General features: G+C 35.9%; 1 protein-coding gene across 1 annotated transcript in view; it reads right to left on the bottom strand.

Moving 5' to 3' along the window:
- The window catches only part of MALRD1 (MAM and LDL receptor class A domain containing 1), a 578,615-nt gene that overhangs the window by 452,715 nt on the left and 106,595 nt on the right, over positions 1-19,305 (bottom strand). Inside the window, exons 11-12 of the mRNA XM_036459535.2 lie at positions 17,525-17,671; positions 7,850-7,947 (exon numbers count right to left, since the gene is read on the bottom strand). Coding sequence (XP_036315428.1) covers positions 7,850-7,947; positions 17,525-17,671 — 245 coding nt within the window. The remainder of the gene's footprint in view (positions 1-7,849; positions 7,948-17,524; positions 17,672-19,305) is intronic.

Raw genomic sequence — 19,305 nt, 5'->3', positions numbered from 1 at the left:
TAGAAGTTTCTCAGGAACCTTCCCTATTGCTTCTTATAAATCTGGGGAGATACACTTTCTCTCTCAAAGTTACAAAATCAGGTATTACTTTCATTATCCTTGAAACCTATAATCAGTACTTGCCATTAACCCCTTCTCTGTTTTAACATTATCAAAGAATTGAGGAGCTCATATAATACTACTCATTACACAATTTAATCCAAGTGAGATCTTGTTCTTTTTGAAACTATGGAGCCTTAGTTATTTTGTTTCTACTTGTCATCAAAGATGACATCTATATATATAAAAGGCTAATATGCAAATTGTTCCCAAGGGAGTTTGGGAAACCAGAAGTTCAATTGCTTGCTATGACATGTGCTGACCATCAGGGGGCAACATGGAAGGCCCCAATTGGCCTGATCGCTAGCCAGGCCTAGGGACCCTACCAGTGCATAAATTTTGTGCACTCGGCTTCTAGTAATCTAATAAAAGTTTGACAGGTAAACCATGTAATGAAGAAAATATATAGAGAGGATTACTTTAGGTACTATCAGTACCTATAACATAGACTCCATAACTGTTATTTATTCAACCAAATATTTACTGACCATTTAATAAGTACTGGGCACTGTGGAAGGCAAAAGTAAATCCCCTCAATGGTTGGATAATTCACTCTATAAAATATGACAATTACACCTCCTTAAAAACAGGTTCAGACACACAGCAGTCTTTTTTTTTTTTTTTTTTTTCTTATTATGACATTAGAGGCCCTCTGAAATTTGTGCACTGGGGGTAGGGGTCCCCTCAGCCTGACCTGAACCCTCTCACAGTCTGGAACCCTCAGGGGATGTTTGACTGATGGATTAGGATAGCCTTAGCGCTGCTGCGAGGCGGGAGAGGCTCCCACCACCACCACTGCACCTGCCAGCAGTGAGCCTGGCTTCTGGCTCACTGACCACCAGGGGGCAGCTCCTGTGTTGAGTGTCTGCCCCCTAGCAGTCAGTGTGCATCATAGCAACTGGTTATTCTGCTGTTTGGTCAATTTGCATATTAGGGTTTTATTATATAGACTAGCAGGGGTCCTCAAACTTTTTAAAGTGGGGGCCACATCACGGTCCCTCAGAGAGCTGGAGGGCCGGACTATATGAACTACTAATTCCTACTGTAACACCTCGGCTGCACTCACTGGCCAAAAAACCTGGCGGGCCGGATCAGACTCCTCTGCGGGCTGCATGTGGCCTGCGGGCCGTAGTTTGAAGACGCCTGGACTAGCGTCTCAGGGTGCTTTTTCAGGGGGAAAAATAATAACATTCAGAGATGAGGTCCGACGGAAACAGAATCCCTCTGTTTGGACTCTAGGTGATTCTTTTTCAGTTTACTATATTTTAAATTCTTGCTTTCTTCCCTTTGTCATTCTGCTTTTATTGTGTGTTATATGAGCAGATATTAGTTCATATATATATATATATATATATATATATATATATATATATATATATAAATTTACCCATTTATTTCATTGTTGGCACTAATTTCAGTGGAGATGAAAGATTGCAAAATTTCATTAAATTCTTTTTTAAAATTGCTCATTATAAAATATCAAGCATTTTCTGTTCTAATATGGCACATTTTTTTACACCATATACTTAATTGACACCACCTGATCAAATAAAGTCTTTCTGGCTGTCCATTTCATTTTAGATTTTACTACCAGAATCATGTAAACTCAGACCTTGATAGGTAAGCAGAAGTGTAAAGTCAATGGAAGTGTTTAATTAAATTCTATGGAAATTGAGGATTTATGTTCCTCAATTACAATTAAATCTTAGATCCCTGCTGTAATTTCAGCATGTTGCAAGGTTGTAAATATGCAAAACAGAGCTTTAAACCTAGTTATGCAAGAGATATGCATGCCCCATCAGAATTTCAAGCTGTCAAACTGTCACTCAGTACATCACCAGTGTGAAGTTATTTTAATAGTATATTCTGAGTAAAAATCAATGAGATCCACATTCAATAGAATAATGGATTAGAACTTATATTTAATTTACTATTTAAACATAATTGGCATTGTAGAAACTTAAGAATTCTTGAATTTATTATAGACCAAAAAACTTTCTATAGACTTTTCATATTCAATATCGTTAAGGGTGAAAGGATGGGAAAAAAATTATTAATACAGCTGCGGTTTGAAATGGGCACTTATCAAGTGTGCAAGGTGTGTGGCTCTCCATGTGATACACACCAGGAGTAGATCACCAAGACTTTAACTCAAAATGATGATGTGTGTTGTGAATTCCACACAGAACCTATGATAACAATGTTTATTCAGTAGATGTTCAGTAAATAAGTATTAAAAAAAAAGGAAAGAAGGAGTGGATTTTAGCATCAGTACTTAAGTAAATAAGTATAAACTTTGGAAGGGAGAGAGAGGGAGAGAGAGGGAGAGACAGAGAGAGAAGGGGGGGGGGAAGAGGAGAGAGAGGAAAAGGAGGAAGAAGAAGAACATGCTCTGTGTTAGAAAATGTACAAGATATTAGGTGTGCTTACAGATCTCAGAGTTTTATTGAGGAAAGTGAAGGGGGAAAAATGAATGAATAAGTATAATGAGCATAATGACCAAGGTACGAAAATAGTGTGGCTACTTACATGTAAGTTAATTAGCATTAAACAAATTTTTAAAATCCTCAGCATAACCATTATTGCTTGTCTCATTTTTGGTTCTTATAAATGTATTTATAGTAGCACATGATCTCATTCATCTAGAGGAAATGATGAACAACATAGACTGATGAACAAGAACAGACCTGGAGACAAGGAAGCATGGATCAGACTGTCAGATCTCAGAGGGAAGGTGGGGGAGGGTGGAGATAAGGAGGAGAGATAAACCAAAGGACTTGTGTGCATGTATATGAGCCTAACCAGTAGTCATGGAAAACAGGGAGGTGGGAGCATGCATGGGGAGGGGTTTGGGATGTGAATGGGGGGGGGGGGGGTGAGGACAAATATGTGATACCTTAATCAATAAAGAAATTTTTAAAAATTCTTTTCTTAGTTATACTCATCATAGTTTATTTGTTCAGCAGCTATATGTAACAGAGGAAAATTTCCATCATCACAGAAAGCTCTACTACATAGAGCTGCAAATCATGTACAATTACACCAATCATTTAAAATTTATTTACTGCTTGTCATTGTTAGAAGAAATTATTTTCTAGATTCATGCCAATTCAATAAAAAGCAGCTAAATTCAATGTTAACATTTAAAGTGTGTTTTTTATGTCTCTTGTTTTCATTAAGGCACATCTTTTATAGTGTGACTGATCACTGTATTCAAGAATTATTTAGAGAGAAAAATAATGCTTAAACTATTGTATTTATTTATTGTATTCTATGATTTTGTATTATTTATATGTTTAAAAATATCAAATGCTCAATTTTACTACAAAATGAAAGGGCATCTTTGGTGACTTCTCTGCTAGTTGCTGAGTGCAGGTGGGTAACCACACTGGAGTGTGGATGAACTCAGGGAGCCACTTGCTCTGGTTTCCAAGGCACCCCGAGATGTTCCCTGGAGGGTGGCCAGTTCCACAAAAGACTAACTGGACTCGCTGGTACTTAACTCTGGGAAGGCTATAACAGGGCATTGATTAGAAGTTCAAAATGATTTCCTCCTTATTTCTGGTTTTCTGTTTCACTGCCTTTGGTCTGTTTCCAACTGAAACTCTATCCCTCATATTTTCTGCTTCTTTCCCCAACTCTGCTTTGGTCTCTCTCAGAGCTGCTTGTCCTCTCTTCACACCCTTTCTCAGTTGTATTCCAACAGTCAGTTGCCTCTGCCATCTCTGCTTTAAATCAAATCAGGCCTTGCCTGGTATTGCTACACTTGCTTGTCTTCAAGATCTAGAATAATAAAAATACCAAGAAAAAAAAGTAAAAAATAAATAAATAAATAAATAAATAAATAAATAAATAAAAGAAAGAAAGGAAGGAAGGAAGGAAACAAGTTATTTCCTCAAAATTTAGCTGGCAATAAGTCTGTATTGAAAAGGAAGATTGTTTATTACACACACACAAAATAAAAAACAACTCACAGTTACCACAGCGATTTTTATGATTCCTAGTTATAACAGTTTTGTCTGTGGAGTCCTTATCTGAACAAAATTAAGTGGAAGTTAGGAATACTCAGTAAATTGTAATCTGTTTTTCTCATTAATCAATTAATCTCCATTTTTAAAAATCATATACAAGTAGAGAGTACTTGCTCAATGCCTCTCCCATAACTGTTACTTTCCTTAGAATGCATCACATATTCTAATATCTATCCTTGATTTAAACAAAAATCAGGGAACAAAGTGTGATTGCACCATTCCAAGACCCACTCATAATTACTTTTTTCATTAATTTGTCTTTGACATGAGTTCATCACTCTAGATGAGGAACATTATAAGACATGGCCTTTCAAAACTCATTGAGAGAGTTGTTGTAAGTGTCTTATTATTATTATACCGTGTTCACCCTCTTGTGGTACTTAACCCTAAATTGCTGTTGGGATCCTCACTAAACCTATCTTTATGGCCAGCATGTGCTCAGGTTGTCCCTGTTTTTCCCCAGCATTGAGAACTGTAATCAGTGCAGGGTAGATAAGTAAGCACTAGGCATATATTAAATCAGATAAAAAAATGTTTACATTGGTGCTGCTGGGAGCATTCAGAGGAGAAGACTCTGAACTATTTTTGTTTTGTGTTTTGCTTTTTACTTTCCACAATCTCAACCCACGATGACTCATTCGTCTTCTCTGCACGGGCTGCTGAAACACAGATGTGAATGTGTAGCCTGGCCCGGAATCACTTCGTTCTGGAACCATCCCACTTCTTACTTCATGTATCTACGCCCTCTTCATTCATGTTTTTATTTATAAATTTTTAAAAAACACACCCAATATCTATGAAGCAGAAACTTTATATTATAAATCTTCCTGTATCTAATTGTGAAATCCTAAAGCTGAGATATTTTGTCTTTTGTACTGTAACTCAAATAGAACTCAAAAAAATATTAATCCATATAAATCCCTTTCATATTTGATACTTCCTAGTTAATTGGAAACAGTAACAGCATTTCAGTACCGATAAGAAATAGTGGCTTCTGGATCCCACATGTTCTGTTTGTCCTATCTCCTGGCTATTAAAGAGAAAAGTGCCAAGTTTCCACCAGTGACCGAAGGAAGGTTTGAAGCTTTTAAATTAAAATCCATATCTTGAACAAGAATAAACTCCAGAACAACTGCGCATGTTGATACCATGTGTTGGCCATATATAAAGTACAAGGTAATAATTCATAATAACCCTAAAAGTCTGCTGATAGAAAAGAAAGCTTTGTGTTCTTTTAAAGTTCTTTAAAACAAACATGTTCTTCACTACATTAGCCTGATTTGATTATGTAAGAAAAAAGATCATATAATGTTATAAAATGAAAGCTTTGATCATACAAAGTGCCCAGTTATCTCACTGCCTCACTTTATCATTTTATAATGAAGAACATTTGCGATTCCATGAATACAATGTATAAATATAAAATATAATCAATATGTTCAAATTAGAAAGATCAGCTGGGTCTTCTGATTACTAAAGAAAATAAGAATTTGGTTTGTTCCCATGCTCTGTAACTTTTATAGAAGAATCTAACATTGCCACAGACTTATAAAAAGGTAATTTTAGATTCTTAAGATACTCCTTTTTGAGATAACATTAGCTATGTGTATCTCAAACTATAAATAACATTTTCTAATAGCCACTACTATTTCCTAAACTGGAAAATACTATAAAATGATCCAAATATTCCTCCTTTTACCTCAAAGATTACTAAGATTAAAGCAGATGCAGACAAAATGTGAAAAACAAATACCTAACAGTCTGTAATGCTGAAGCACTCTCACTTTTCCAGAAGTGAAGGCAAACAATGAAATCAGTATCTGAGACCTTGGGAGATTGAGGACTTGGTTCTGAGAGATAAACTATCAGACATCGAAACTGTCCACTGCTTTCACTGAGTCCTCACTAAATAACTTCCCACAGCGAAGCTTCACATTTAAATAACCGTAGAAAAAATGTCCTCAAGTGGAAATAATCATAAATTGAAACACAATCCCAGTGACCAAAACGAATGGCTACCAGCATACAACACTGGGAAAGGTAGATTATTTTTAAAAAGAGAATGCCAAACAAAATAAACTTTCTCAGTGAGTCTCAGAAATTCCTAATAAGTTCTTAAGGTTTGTGTTCAAATTTTTGTAAAAGAGGTAGAATTAATACATGTTATCCCTTTCTGCATTATTCCCAATGTCTCTAAATGTATTTACCAATAGGAATTGCATTTCTTGAAGGCACAAAATCTCCAGGAGTTCTCAAACAAAATAGCAAAACAAACACACAAACAGAGAAACAACTATATTTATTACATAGAATTTCATTGAAATAAAGCAAAGATGGGTGTAGAGTGCAGCTGAGTGAAGTGGAAGTCAAGTCCAGGTAGTCATTTTAATCCTAATCCCCACAGAGAAATAAGCAGAAAAGGGAGGAGGAAGAAGAGGGAGATGACAAGAAAACAAAAAGAATGAATACCTATTAAGAGTTCTGTGAATTCTCAGATTTCTATAAAGCTGAAAATGTAATATATTTATACCTCTATTTATTAGAAAAGTGCTATAACCTATATTTACAAGTGATGAATTTAGTTTGTGGCAATATTGATATTTCATTATTTTTTTATAACTAAAGAGAAGAAAATAAGCTGAAATCCTAAGGGCTTAGAGAGATGTCAAAAATCTCAAAATGAATGAAAACAAGACAAGTTGAAGAGAAAACATCTGATTTAGTTTTAGTTTTATAGAAAGGGGGGAAAAATATGTTTAGTGAATGCTTGTTTTGTGCCAAATACTTTGCTAGGTGACTTAATCACATTTTAATATTTACAACCATATGAAGAAGGTATGCTAATACGAAGCTTTCCAGTGTAGACACTGAATCTCAACTAGAGCATTTAATCTGTGGAAGAACTAAGATTCAACAAAGTTCCAGAAACTGACCAGAGTGGCTCAGTTAGTTGAGCATTGTCCTGTGCACCAAAAGGTGGCTGGTCTGATTCCCAGTCAGGACACACACCTGCCTTATGAGTTAGATCCCTGATCAGGCATATATGGAAAGCAACCGATCACTGTTTCTCTCACTCACTCGCTCTCTCTCACTCTCGCTCTCATTCTTGCTCTTTTGCTCTTTCCCTTTCTCTCTCTAAGCATGTCCTCATGTGAGAATTTAAAATAAAAGTGGCAGAACTGAGATATGTACCAAATCTATCTGATTCCAAACCTCAGATTTTTTCTTTATTGTGCTTTTAAAATGAATTGAGTATTCTAATGCCTTAGTCTGTGTAGATATGGTTCCAGGAGAACTAATTAAAAGAATAAATTTTCAGAAAACATAATTATTTTCTGCATATATTTATCCTTTTATCTTTCTTTCAACAAGCATTTTTAACTAAATTTAATTTAATCAATAAACATTATTGGTAAAAATAAAAAGCAATTTTGACAACATGCACCCACAGCTTTTAGATTAATGGAAGAATTGTGTAAAATACTATACAATGATAGAAATATTCCTTAGTGCCCCTCCCGCAAAAAAGAATGGCATGAGTTATGTTGCAAATGGTCTTTTGGAAGGACATGGCATTTCATGCTGAAATAACTCATACAAATCTCTCAATTCATCATGAAACAGTGATAAAACAGAGCAGACATTTACTAGCAGGAGCAGCACAAGCCTCACACTTTACCACCACAGAATGGCCAATAGAAATTCCAGTAGTAAATTACCTGACATGGGTTAGAGGCATTAAGTGATTTCGTAAGAACAGGACTTCCAAGTTTGGCCACTCCAGGCAATTGATGTGCTCGCAAATAAATAAACAATCCTGCAAGAACAAATATAAAGTCATATAGATGCAGGTTCTTCTGTTGTGCTTTTCACAGCCCCTTACCCTAGTATCTTATCCTTGCACACATTCAACTGTCAATTAAGTAAAGAATATTATATTTTTACTTATTTACCATTAATCTATATAGACAACTAAAAGCACTTTCAGATGAATAACATTAAACACGGAAAATAAAATTTAATTGATTAAAAACAAGCTCTTGAATTAATCCTATAAACAAATATTATATTGGCTTACCTCACATCATAAGAGTTTAAAATCAAATTAAATGAAGCCTTTAAGTTTACAATTAGATACTCACTATGCCCGTAAGAAATTTCTATGAGAGCTTTATTTTTAAGGTTTTTCACAAAGTACTGAAGGATAAAGCTTATGGGATGAGTTTGGTTCCTCCTGAGGCTTACATGTTTGACATTGTGGTCTGTGCTAGTGGGGATGAATGCTTAATTGAAGATCTAATCTGAACGTTAACAAAATAACTGCTTATAGATTTTAACTACAGAGGATGTGCTCATGACAAATGTATAGGGGGATAACATCGCTTAGCTGCTCAAAAGCTCACACATCTGAACTGCTGTCCAGGGGAGTTGTCATTGAATATTGAAATATACAAGAAAGGCTATTCTGAACAATGTCAAAGTTTGATCTGCCCTTTGATAAGCAGGAAGTGATGGGCAACTTGGAAAGCCAACCATTTTTACTGGAAAATATCACATTCTTAAGGTGATTTTTCTACATACAAGTCAATGCTGACTGCACAGAAATGAATTTCATTATTAAAATGAATTATTTTATAGATACTCCATATGTTTAACAAAATAACCAAAGTTGCAAGTTAGCAGTATTGCCTTTGAGTGAAGAAAATAGTACCCAGTTTATATGGTTTTTAAATCTCAAAGCTAACTGGGAAGGCTGAGGAATACTTTTCCCAAATTTCAACCTAAGACTAATGGAAATAGTGCATAAGCTCATTTTATTCTCTACATTTCACCTATAAAGAAATAGAGTAGGAAAAGATAATATTAAAAAAGTATTCCACATTTAAAATCCTCAGGTTCAGGTAAAACTCCAGTGAATATTTTCAAAAGTCTAAACAAAATACTAAAAATTAAAAAAAATATATTCAGACATTTAAAATAATTTGTACAATTCCAAACACTTAATAAAGAATGAGATACAAAAACGCAAAAACTCTAAAACCTAAAAGACAAAAAGGGTTTGAATAAATTGGTTACACCACAAAATAACTGGAAGTGTGATAATGTCTACTAGAAATGTACAACCCCATGACTAAGATTTATTTAATTTTTAAAGAACAAATACTTGCAAAATTATTTAAAAGATCTTAAGTCTTAGAAAACTAGGAGAGCTCCCTAACTCACTTTATGATGCATGAAGACATCTTTGAGAATGAAAGAAAATAGAAGAATTTAAATAATAATAATACACTATAGCCCAGCTCAGTGGTTGAGCATCTAACCTATGAATTAGACGATCATGTTTTAATTTCCAGTCAAGGCACATGTCTGGGTTGAGGATTTGATCCCCAGTGTGGGCTTGCAAGAGGCAGCCAATCAATGATTCTGTCATCATTGATGTTTCTGTCTCTCTCTCCCTCTCCTTTCCCCTTTGAAATCAATAAAAATATATTTTATAAGAAAATACTGCTGAAACCGGTTTGGCTCAATGGATTGAGCATCGGCCTGCAGACTGAAAGATCCCGGGTTTGATTCTGGTCTAGGCATGAGAGAGAATCATTGATCAGCTGCCTCTTGCACACCCCTCACTGGTCATGGTTGCGGGCATGTCCCCAGTGAGGGGTGTGCAAGAGGCAGCTGATCAATGATTCTCCTTCATCGATGTTTCTAACTCTCTATCCCTCTCTCTTCCTCTCTGTAAAAAATCAATAAAATATATTTTTTTAAAAAGAAAATACTATCAAGCAACATCACTCATGATCAAAGATATGAAGTCTAATAAAAATATTACCAATTACATTTGAAATTCTTATTAAACATTTACATGTCCCTGACCAGGTGGCTCAGTTCATTGGAACATCTTCCCATACACCAAAATATTGTGGGTTCAACCCCCAGTCAGGGCACATATGAGAGGCAACTAATCGATGTTTCTCTCACTCTCCCTCTCTCTCTAAAATTAATAAATATATCCTCAGATGAGAATAAAACAATAATATAATAATTATAAATTACTATTATTTCCTTATTAATCAGAGCTTTCCAAGAATGAATATATTGTTTAATTTAACAGCACTATCAATATAGCAGCTAGATCAACAAATTAAAAAGTAAAATCATAGATTTATTTCAACAAATATTGAAAACACTGTGATAAACCAGCCATTCCAAATAATATAACTTAATATTAAAGTAAAACAACTAAAGACTAATAATAAAATCCAAAATAAACAATATCCTAAATGGCAAACAACAGAACTAGTTTAATTAAAATGAGAAAATAAATATTTATGTTAACTAAAGATCATAGTAGATAATGTTATCTTAAAATAATATTATCTTATAGGTCTAGTGAATGTAGATGTCAAGGGAATAGTATATTTAGTAAATATAACAGAAAAGTAGAGATGGAGTTCTCCTGTTTTGCCACTAATATAATTATAAAAGTAAATGTTCCCAGGAATTCTATTTTTTTAAAATAATGACAAGTATTAATAAAATAATTCAGTAAGGTAAGTGAAAACAAATATTTTAAGTTATTTTATTAACCATAGCAATAAGGTATAGATTTAGAAATGATGATACATATTGTTTTCACAATAACATTAGTACAAAATACATAAAAATAAATGTAATAAGAAAGCAACAGACATAAGAATATTATAAAATCTTAAAAGTGACTATAAATCCTCTGATAAATAGAAAGCGATAACATATTTTTAGATGAAAAATGGCAATATAAAATATTGTTAGTGAAACTTTATTTGGAAGCTAAATAAAATAATGAAAATTTAACCAAATATTTTAAAAATAAATAATATATTAAAATGTATATGTGAAGATAAAGGATAAAAAGGTTATAAACTCTGAACTCAGACCCAGGGACTTCAACATTTTTCTAGAAGTTCTTGCCAGTTCAATGAAATACACACATACAAATATACATACACATAAGACTTAAGATTTAGAAAGCAGAAAATAAAATTGTCATTATTTACAGATAAAATAATTGTGAATCAATAAAATAAAAATACTATTCCCTATAAATAAAATTAAATTAACAAGGTCATTGGATATAAAGTCAATTTTTAAAATTGCATTTCTATAATACTAGCAATGATGAATAAAAATATCAAAAACCAACAAAAATATTAGCAAAATATTTTTGTTTTGTATTTTTTGTTTTTTGTTTGCTTGTAAAATATTTTTAAAACTTGCATATTGAAAGCTACAAAATATTATTTAGATAAACTAAAAAAGATAAATAAATTGGAAAAGATAATTTTTCTAAGAAATACAAATAAAAATTTTATATAAAAAAATCAGCACATGAGTGGATTTAAAAATGGTGGTACATCTACACAAATGGAATACTACATTGCTATAAACAAGAAAGAATTCTTACCATTGGAAACAGCATGGATGAACCTGGAAAGCATTAGCTAAGCAAAGTAAGCCAGTCAGAGACAGATAAATATCACATGAGATTACTCATTTGTGGAATATAATCAATAATATAAACGGATGTGCAAAAATAGTTCCAGAGACAGAGAAGCATTGAAGAAACCATCAAACCTCAGAGGGAAGACAGGGAAGAGTTGGGGGAAGGGGTAAGAGATCAACCAAAGGATTTGTATGCATGCATATAAGCATAAACAATGGACACAGACAGTAGGGGGATGAGGGCATGTGCTAAAGGGTGGGAGTGGCTGGGGAGAGGTCAATGGGGTCAATTTAAACAATAGAGAATTTAATTTTTAAAAATGCAAAACAGCCAAACTGGTTTGGCTCAGTGGATAGAGCATCAGCCTTCAGACTGAAATGTCCTGGGTTCAGTTCCCGTCAAGGGCATGTACACTGGTTGTGGGCACATCCCCAGTAGGGGGTGTGCAGGAGGCAGCTGATCAATGATCTCTCTCATCGATGTTTCTAACTCTCTATCCCCCTCTCTTCCTCTCTATAAAAAATAAATAAAATATATAAAAATAAATAAATAAATAAAATAAAAATGCAAAACAAAACACCTTATACATTGAAAGCTACAAAGTATTATTTTGAGAAACTAAAAAAGATATAAATTGAGAAGCTATAAATATTTGAAAAGATCATTTTTCTAAGAAATACAAATAAAGGTTTCATATAAAAACCATTTGCACCCATAAGATATAATTTTATACTCATAAACAGAAAAATTTAATGAGAACAAAATGCCTATTTATGGTAGGTAAATGGAAACATTCACTCCTATTCTGTTAGTGAATATTTAAGCATTAAAATTTGTAGGGGAAGTAATTTATCAATATTTATTAAAAATATAAATACATATATTTTAGTGAAAATATAGAAGTCTCAATCCCAGATAACTGATACTTTAAAAACACCCTATATAAGATAACATGTACAAGAATGAATTTTAAAAGCATTGTTATAAAAATCATCAATCAAGGAGGGAATGGCATAGGCAGTTCAAAGAAATGAGAAAACAAACAAAATGAATTAGGCATCTTCTACTTCCAGATTTAGTCTTCTGTCCTAAGCTAGTAAAACTATACTAAACAATGGTTTTTAAATGTAGGACAATGGAAATGCATGATCATTAGTTAATGATCTCTAAATGTGGGGTAACATATGAGCTAAGCCATACAATCATCCCAGCTTACCATCCAGAGAGAATCCAGCTATCATGTAGGAAGCAGGAAACCAGGGGGGGTAAAGTGGTCTCTTCAAGTTGAAAACTTGGAGTTGTTATTTTGGGGAAACTTAAAAGTAACTAGAGTTTATAAGGCAGAGTGCCAAGGAGATGGTTACAAACACAGAGAGCTAAATAGATCTGCAGAAAAGTCCCCACTACGCCCTGCCAAACCTCAGATGAGAACTGATCAGAGCATGAATGTGAGAAAACCACTTGAGGCTAGGGGGGAACATCTAAAAGGGGCAGCTTCACCATGTCCCAAAGCTCACAAATGGCCAGAAATAGTAGGCTTTCCTCACCAACCATAGAGAAAACATTAATTATATATTGGCATTGGACAGAGCTAAGTCCAAAAAAATAAATAAAAAATGTTCAGACAAAAAAAACTGTATGCAAAGTTTATAATCTACACTAATAAAAGAGAAAGAGGCAAATTAACTGTACCTCTGTGACACTCACCAGCCACTCAGGAGTGAGTATGCAAATTAACCCAACAAAGATGGAAAGTTAATTTGCAAACACAGATGCTGAGCAGTCTGCTTGTAGGCCCTGAGCAGCCAGGGTTTCAGAATACCCCCAGCCAGGAGTAACCCACTGGTGCTAGTGCCAAGCATCCTGGGCCCCAGGATGAGTGGTCCGGGGTGCTAAGCAGCCCGGGTCCATGCCTTCCGGACACAGCGAGCGTGGGGCTGCTGGGTTTTGGAGTGTGCCCTTGGTAGCCGGGGACATGCCCCTAGCCCAGTGGACAAAACGTAGGGGATCCTTTGTGCATGGGCTGCAGAGGAAACACCTTTTTTTTTCTTTTTAAAAAATATATTTTATTTATTTTTTACAGAGAAGAGGGGAGAGGGATAGACTGTCAGAAACATCTATAACAGAGAAACATTGATCATCTGACTCCTGCACACTCCCCACTGGGGATGTGCCCCCAACCAAGGAATCAACCCTGAGACCCTTAATAGGAATCAGCCCTGAGACCCTTCAGTATGTAAGCCAAAGCTCTATCCACTGAGCCAAATCAGTTCGAGTGTAAACACCTTTTCTGAAGCTCCCTGTGTGCCACCACTTGCAGTGTTTTTGGTAACTTGAGTAATAAGAATCCAAGAAGGTGATCTAGGGTTTCCTACCATATTCCTGGAGGAAAAAATTGAAGGTCCACTACTGGAAGACCTAAGAAATGTCATATCCTGGCCTAGCCGGTTTGGTTCAGTGGATAGAGCCTTGGCCTGCCGACCATAGGGTCTAGATTCGATTCTGATCAAGGGCATGTACCTAGGTTACAGGCTCCTCTCTGGGGCCCCGGTCAGGGCTCATGCAAGAGGCAACTAATCAAAGTGTCCCTCTCACACTGATGTTTCTCTGTGTTTCTCTTCTCTCTCTCTCTTCCACACTCTCTAAAAATCAATGGAAACATAACCTCAGGTGAGGATAAAAAAATAAAAAAAAGAAAGAAATGTCAAAATCCATGAAAGACGTATCTTGAAAATGCCTAAATATAGTTGTCATTTTTTTTCATGGGGAATTACTGTAGTCCATGTTGATGAAAATACCTTGGTGGCTATGGTGGCTGGCAGTGGCTGCAGCAGTAGGAGGATGGAGCTGGCACCTTCTCCTATTCTGCCCAGTCGCCTCCATAGGGACCAGGCCTAAGCCATCAGTAGGACATCCCCTGAGAGCTCCCAGTCTATGAGAGGGACAGGCTGGGCTGAGGGATGAAATTCGTACACTAGGCCCCTAGCATATTCATAATCAGCAAACATTTAGAAACAACTCAAATGTCCCTTAACTGGTGAGTTTAACAGCAACTAGTGGTAGATCTATATAATAAAAGACTAGTTGGCAATAAAAAAAAAGGAACTACCACTGTAATCAACAATATGAATGAATCTCAAATTTATTATACTTAGATTGAAAGAAGCCAGACTCAAAAAGTTACACACTGTATGAATCTATTTACATTTGATGAAGGCAAAGAAATCACATCAGCAGATGCCAGTGGCTGGAGGGGAGTGAGATATTGACTAAAAGTTGCATGGTAGAATTTTGGAGGGAGTAACATAACTGTTTTGTATCTTCTGATGGTTATACAATCATATATGGTTATTCAGACTCAGTGAACTATACACCGCAAAGGTTGAATTTTACTACATTTAAAGTATACTTCAACATGAGCTGGTGAAAGAATTTGCCAGGAGCTAACTATTATGAAGAAAACAATATAAAGACAGTAGTTATAATATGATCTCATTTCACAACATACTTATACATATCTATCATGTATACAAGCCATGTGAATGTTTAATAGAGAAGCTAGGAATGAAAAAGTAGAAGCCAACCAAAAAAGAAGCTGTATGAAAATCAAGGTTTTACTCAAAAAAGATAAGCTACATCATGTCAACCCAGCCATCTTTTATGTAAAATTACATATGGGAGTGTATGAGGAAAATTACTGGATATTAAAGTTTTTTAAAAGCTGTAATCCATAAACACAAAGCTCTGAGAACATAATGCACTGGAAGTCTGTGGTTTTAGACATAAAAACTACAAGATTGACTGCGGCATTTCCCAGGAAACTTCCATTCTATTCCCCTTTCCCTTCCAGTACTGCTTTGTTTTCCTCCTCATTGTGATGGAAGACTAGAGTGATTACCTGAAGGTTAGATAACACAATGTCAGGTGAAGTGTTGGCTCAGTGTCTGGGATATTTACTTGATTTGTCCTTTCTAAAAAGAGAAAGAATGGCCCTAGCCAGTTTGGCTCAGAGTCCTCTACAATAAGACATCAAAATCCACTTGAGTCACCATCCATCCCTTATAAAACATTTATAATGTCTTACTGCAAATCATTACTTATCTGCTTCAGTTACTAGAGTCTGATCTATTCAAGGCAGAGACCATGGCTTCCATCTGCACACACCTAAGTCTATTAGATGGTATGTACTCAATCACTGGTTTGAGAAAAGGTAAAGAAAACATTGCATGAGCAGGAGAAAATGTACTATGAATATAGTATAATTCCATTAATTAAATTTCCTTTCTATTTTAAACTTTGTTTAATCCACTCTGCCAAAAAATCTTATGAAAAATAAAACTCATTGGCAAAAAAGCAAAAATTAAGACCTTACTCCACTGTCAAATAATGAGCTGGTTGTATAGCTTTGGAGAACAGATGGATGGCCAGTCTCCCTCCAATACACTAATATCCTCCCCCACCAACCCCAACTTCCAGTGGTTATAATTTAAAAATATGGCCAGAACTGTTACTTTTGGCATACTTATTTGGAAATCTTAAAAAAGAAATAAATAAAATAATGCCCAATGGGGTTATATGAGCTTAAAGTGGATCTACAGTTTAGTTGTGTTATTTTAAAGTTAATAGTATACCAATGTATCTGAATAATGGCATCTAAACAAAAGAAAAACATGAAACAAAATCTTTTCTTTTTTCCTAGGAGTTTCAAAAATCTTTATTAGAATGCTATATGTAGTTACTCTACTTTAAGGGGATATGTGAAAATATTTAAATATATGTTATTTATTTCAGAAAGAAAGAGAGAGGGAGAGATAGAAACATCAATAATGAGAGGGAATCATCAATCAGCCAATGACCAGCTCATGCACACTCCCCACACTGTGGTTTGAGCCTGCAACTGGGCAGGTGCCCTGACCAGGAATCAAACTGTGATCTCCTGGTTCATAGTTCGATGCTCAACCACTGAGCCATACCAGCCAGGTAGATATGTCAAAGTGTTAATGGTGGTTAAAAATATATATGAGGTAGAAGTAAGGTTGTTTCTTACAAAGAAACCATCAGTTATTAAATTTAATTCAAGTATTTCCAGATTTATTTCATAGATAATGTTAAATTTCTTTTTACAACTCCCAGAAGGAAGATTAAGCTATTTTTCTTTCTGATTTGAAAAAATTGGATTGGTCATAAAAGGAAGACAAGCTTACTGTTCATAATTCCTGGCAAGAAGAGAAAATTACAAGAGGATTCCAACCCCGCACACACTTATGCCTTTATTCCAACATTTAAAAAATGCAACAAAATGTTGATTATTAAAATAATGTTTCTTCTAAGAAACTCAATTAACTGCAAACTATTAAGTTGATCAGGAGAGTATAAAGCAAGACAAACCAAAGTTTCATGCACATTATACATAGACTAGAGACCCTATGCATGAAATTTGTGCAGGAGGAGGGGGCCCCTCAGCCTGGCCTGTGCCCTCTCCCAATCTAAGATCCCTCAGGGACATCCTAATGCCAGTTTAGGCAAGATCGGGTCTAAACCGGCAGTCAGACATCCCTCTCACAATCTGGGACTCCTCACTCCTAACCTGCTTGCTCCTTCCTTGGCTTGCCGCTCCTTAGCACTGTCACGAAGGAGGGTGAGGCTCCTGCCACCACGGTTGTGCTCACGAGCAGTGAGCCTGGCTTCTGGCTGAGCAGCACGCCTGCCATGGGAGTGCACTGACCACCAAAGGGCAGCTCCTGAGTTGAGCATCTGCCCCCTGATGTCAGTGTGCATCACAGTGACTGGTCATTCTGGTCTTTCCACCATAATGGTCACTGAGCTTTTATTATATAGATAGAATTGAAAATACACAGTAGTATCATTCCACAACATGAAAGGAAAGATAACTAATTTTTTTATGGCCTACCATGATTTGTGTTTGCTTGGTGATCCACCTCAGGAAGATGGTTTTCTCCACTTGTCAATCCTTTCACAAATTCCCAGTGTGAATTTTCTGTGAGAAATGGCTCCCAGCCACAGAAACCAGACTCAAAGTCACACATGAGGTGATTGGCTGTTATGCATGGAATAGAAAACAGGTAAGGAGAAATGAAGATGGAGCATACAAGGAAACAATGACCTATACTAGCCAATCAACTTAGGAGTTGAGAATAATCATTATTCTTTGTAAAGAATGTTTTCTGTTTATCAGGATAGTTTTACTTTCCAATTTCACAAGGTTTCCATGTGCTGTGTGAGGCCTCCCCTATCTATATTCTTCTATCTACACATCTGGCACTTTAGATCCCGGTTAGCCATTTCCATTATATTTAACTATAGGCCCAGTGCATGAATTCATGCGACAGTGGAGCCCCTCAGCCTGGCCTGTGGTCTCAGGCTGAAACCGGTTCTCTAACATGCCCCCAAAGGGTCCCAGATCGCAAAAGGGTGCAGGCCAGACCAAGGGACCCTACTGGTGCACAATAGGGGCCAGGGAGGGACGCTGGAGGTTTGCCAGCTGGGGAGGGCTCCAGGGCATGTCTAGCCAGTCTTACTCAGTCTGGATCAGCCAGACCCCTGCAGCAAGCTCACCTACTGGTCAGAACTTCTTCCCTCTGGTAGTCAGTGCACCTCAAAGCAATAAGTCAATCAACCAGTCAATTATCTGCCCCCTGGTGGTCAGTGCACATCATAGAGAGAGATTGAGCAGCGTTAGCATATCATTAGCATATTACACTTTGATTGGTTGAACAGCCGACTGGCCTACTGGATGCTTAGCATATTAGGCTTTTATTATATAGGATGATATAAGGTGAAACTCTAGAGCTTTTCAGGGAGTAACTAATGAACATGCCGAGATGAACAAGATTCACCTGTTGAAATGATAGTAAAAAATATCTATTGAAAAGGTTGGAATTTAAATTAATTCTGGACACCTAAAGAAGCTGAGTTCAAGACCTTGGTATTTTCTCTATATTCTATTTTAACAATTAAAAAAAAAAAACCTTCCTAAGAAACTAGGAATACCAATCAAAAAAGTTATATGCACCCCTTGTGTTCATAACAGCACAATCTACCATAGCTAGGATTTGGAAACAGCCTACGTGCCTGTCAGAGGATAACTGGATCAAAAAACTATCATACATCTACACAACAGAATACTATGCTGTCATAAAAAAAGAAGGAATTCTTATCATTTGCAACGAACTGGATGGAATTGGAGAACATTATGCTGGGTGAAATAAGCCAGTCAATGAAAGAAAAATACCACATGATCTCACTCATTTATGGATAATAAGGAACATTATAAACTGATGAACAAAAAGATAAATACAGAGACAGTAAAGAAACAAACAGCCAGGACTGGTTTGGCTCAGTGGATAGAGTGTCGGCCTGCAGACTGAAAGGTCCTGGGTTTGATTCTGGGCAAGGGCATGTACCTTGGTTGCAGGCACATCCCCAGTAGGGGGTGTGCAAGAGGCAGCTGATCGATGATTCTCTCTCATCGATGTTTCTAACTCTCTATCCCGCTCTCTTCCTCTCTGTGAAAAATCAATAAAATATATTTTTTTTAAAAAAGAAAAGAAAAGAAAAAAGAAACAAACAGACTGTTAAATTACTGCAGGGAGGGCCGAAACTGGTTTGGTTCACTGAATAGAGTAGGGGTGTCGAACTCAATCAGAGAAGGGGCCAAAATCTAAAATCCAG

This window comes from Pipistrellus kuhlii, unplaced genomic scaffold (genome assembly GCF_014108245.1).
Source record: "Pipistrellus kuhlii isolate mPipKuh1 unplaced genomic scaffold, mPipKuh1.p scaffold_m20_p_1, whole genome shotgun sequence".
In the NCBI taxonomy this organism is placed as follows: domain Eukaryota; kingdom Metazoa; phylum Chordata; class Mammalia; order Chiroptera; family Vespertilionidae; genus Pipistrellus; species Pipistrellus kuhlii.
This window is presented reverse-complemented; position numbering and strand designations above follow the sequence as displayed.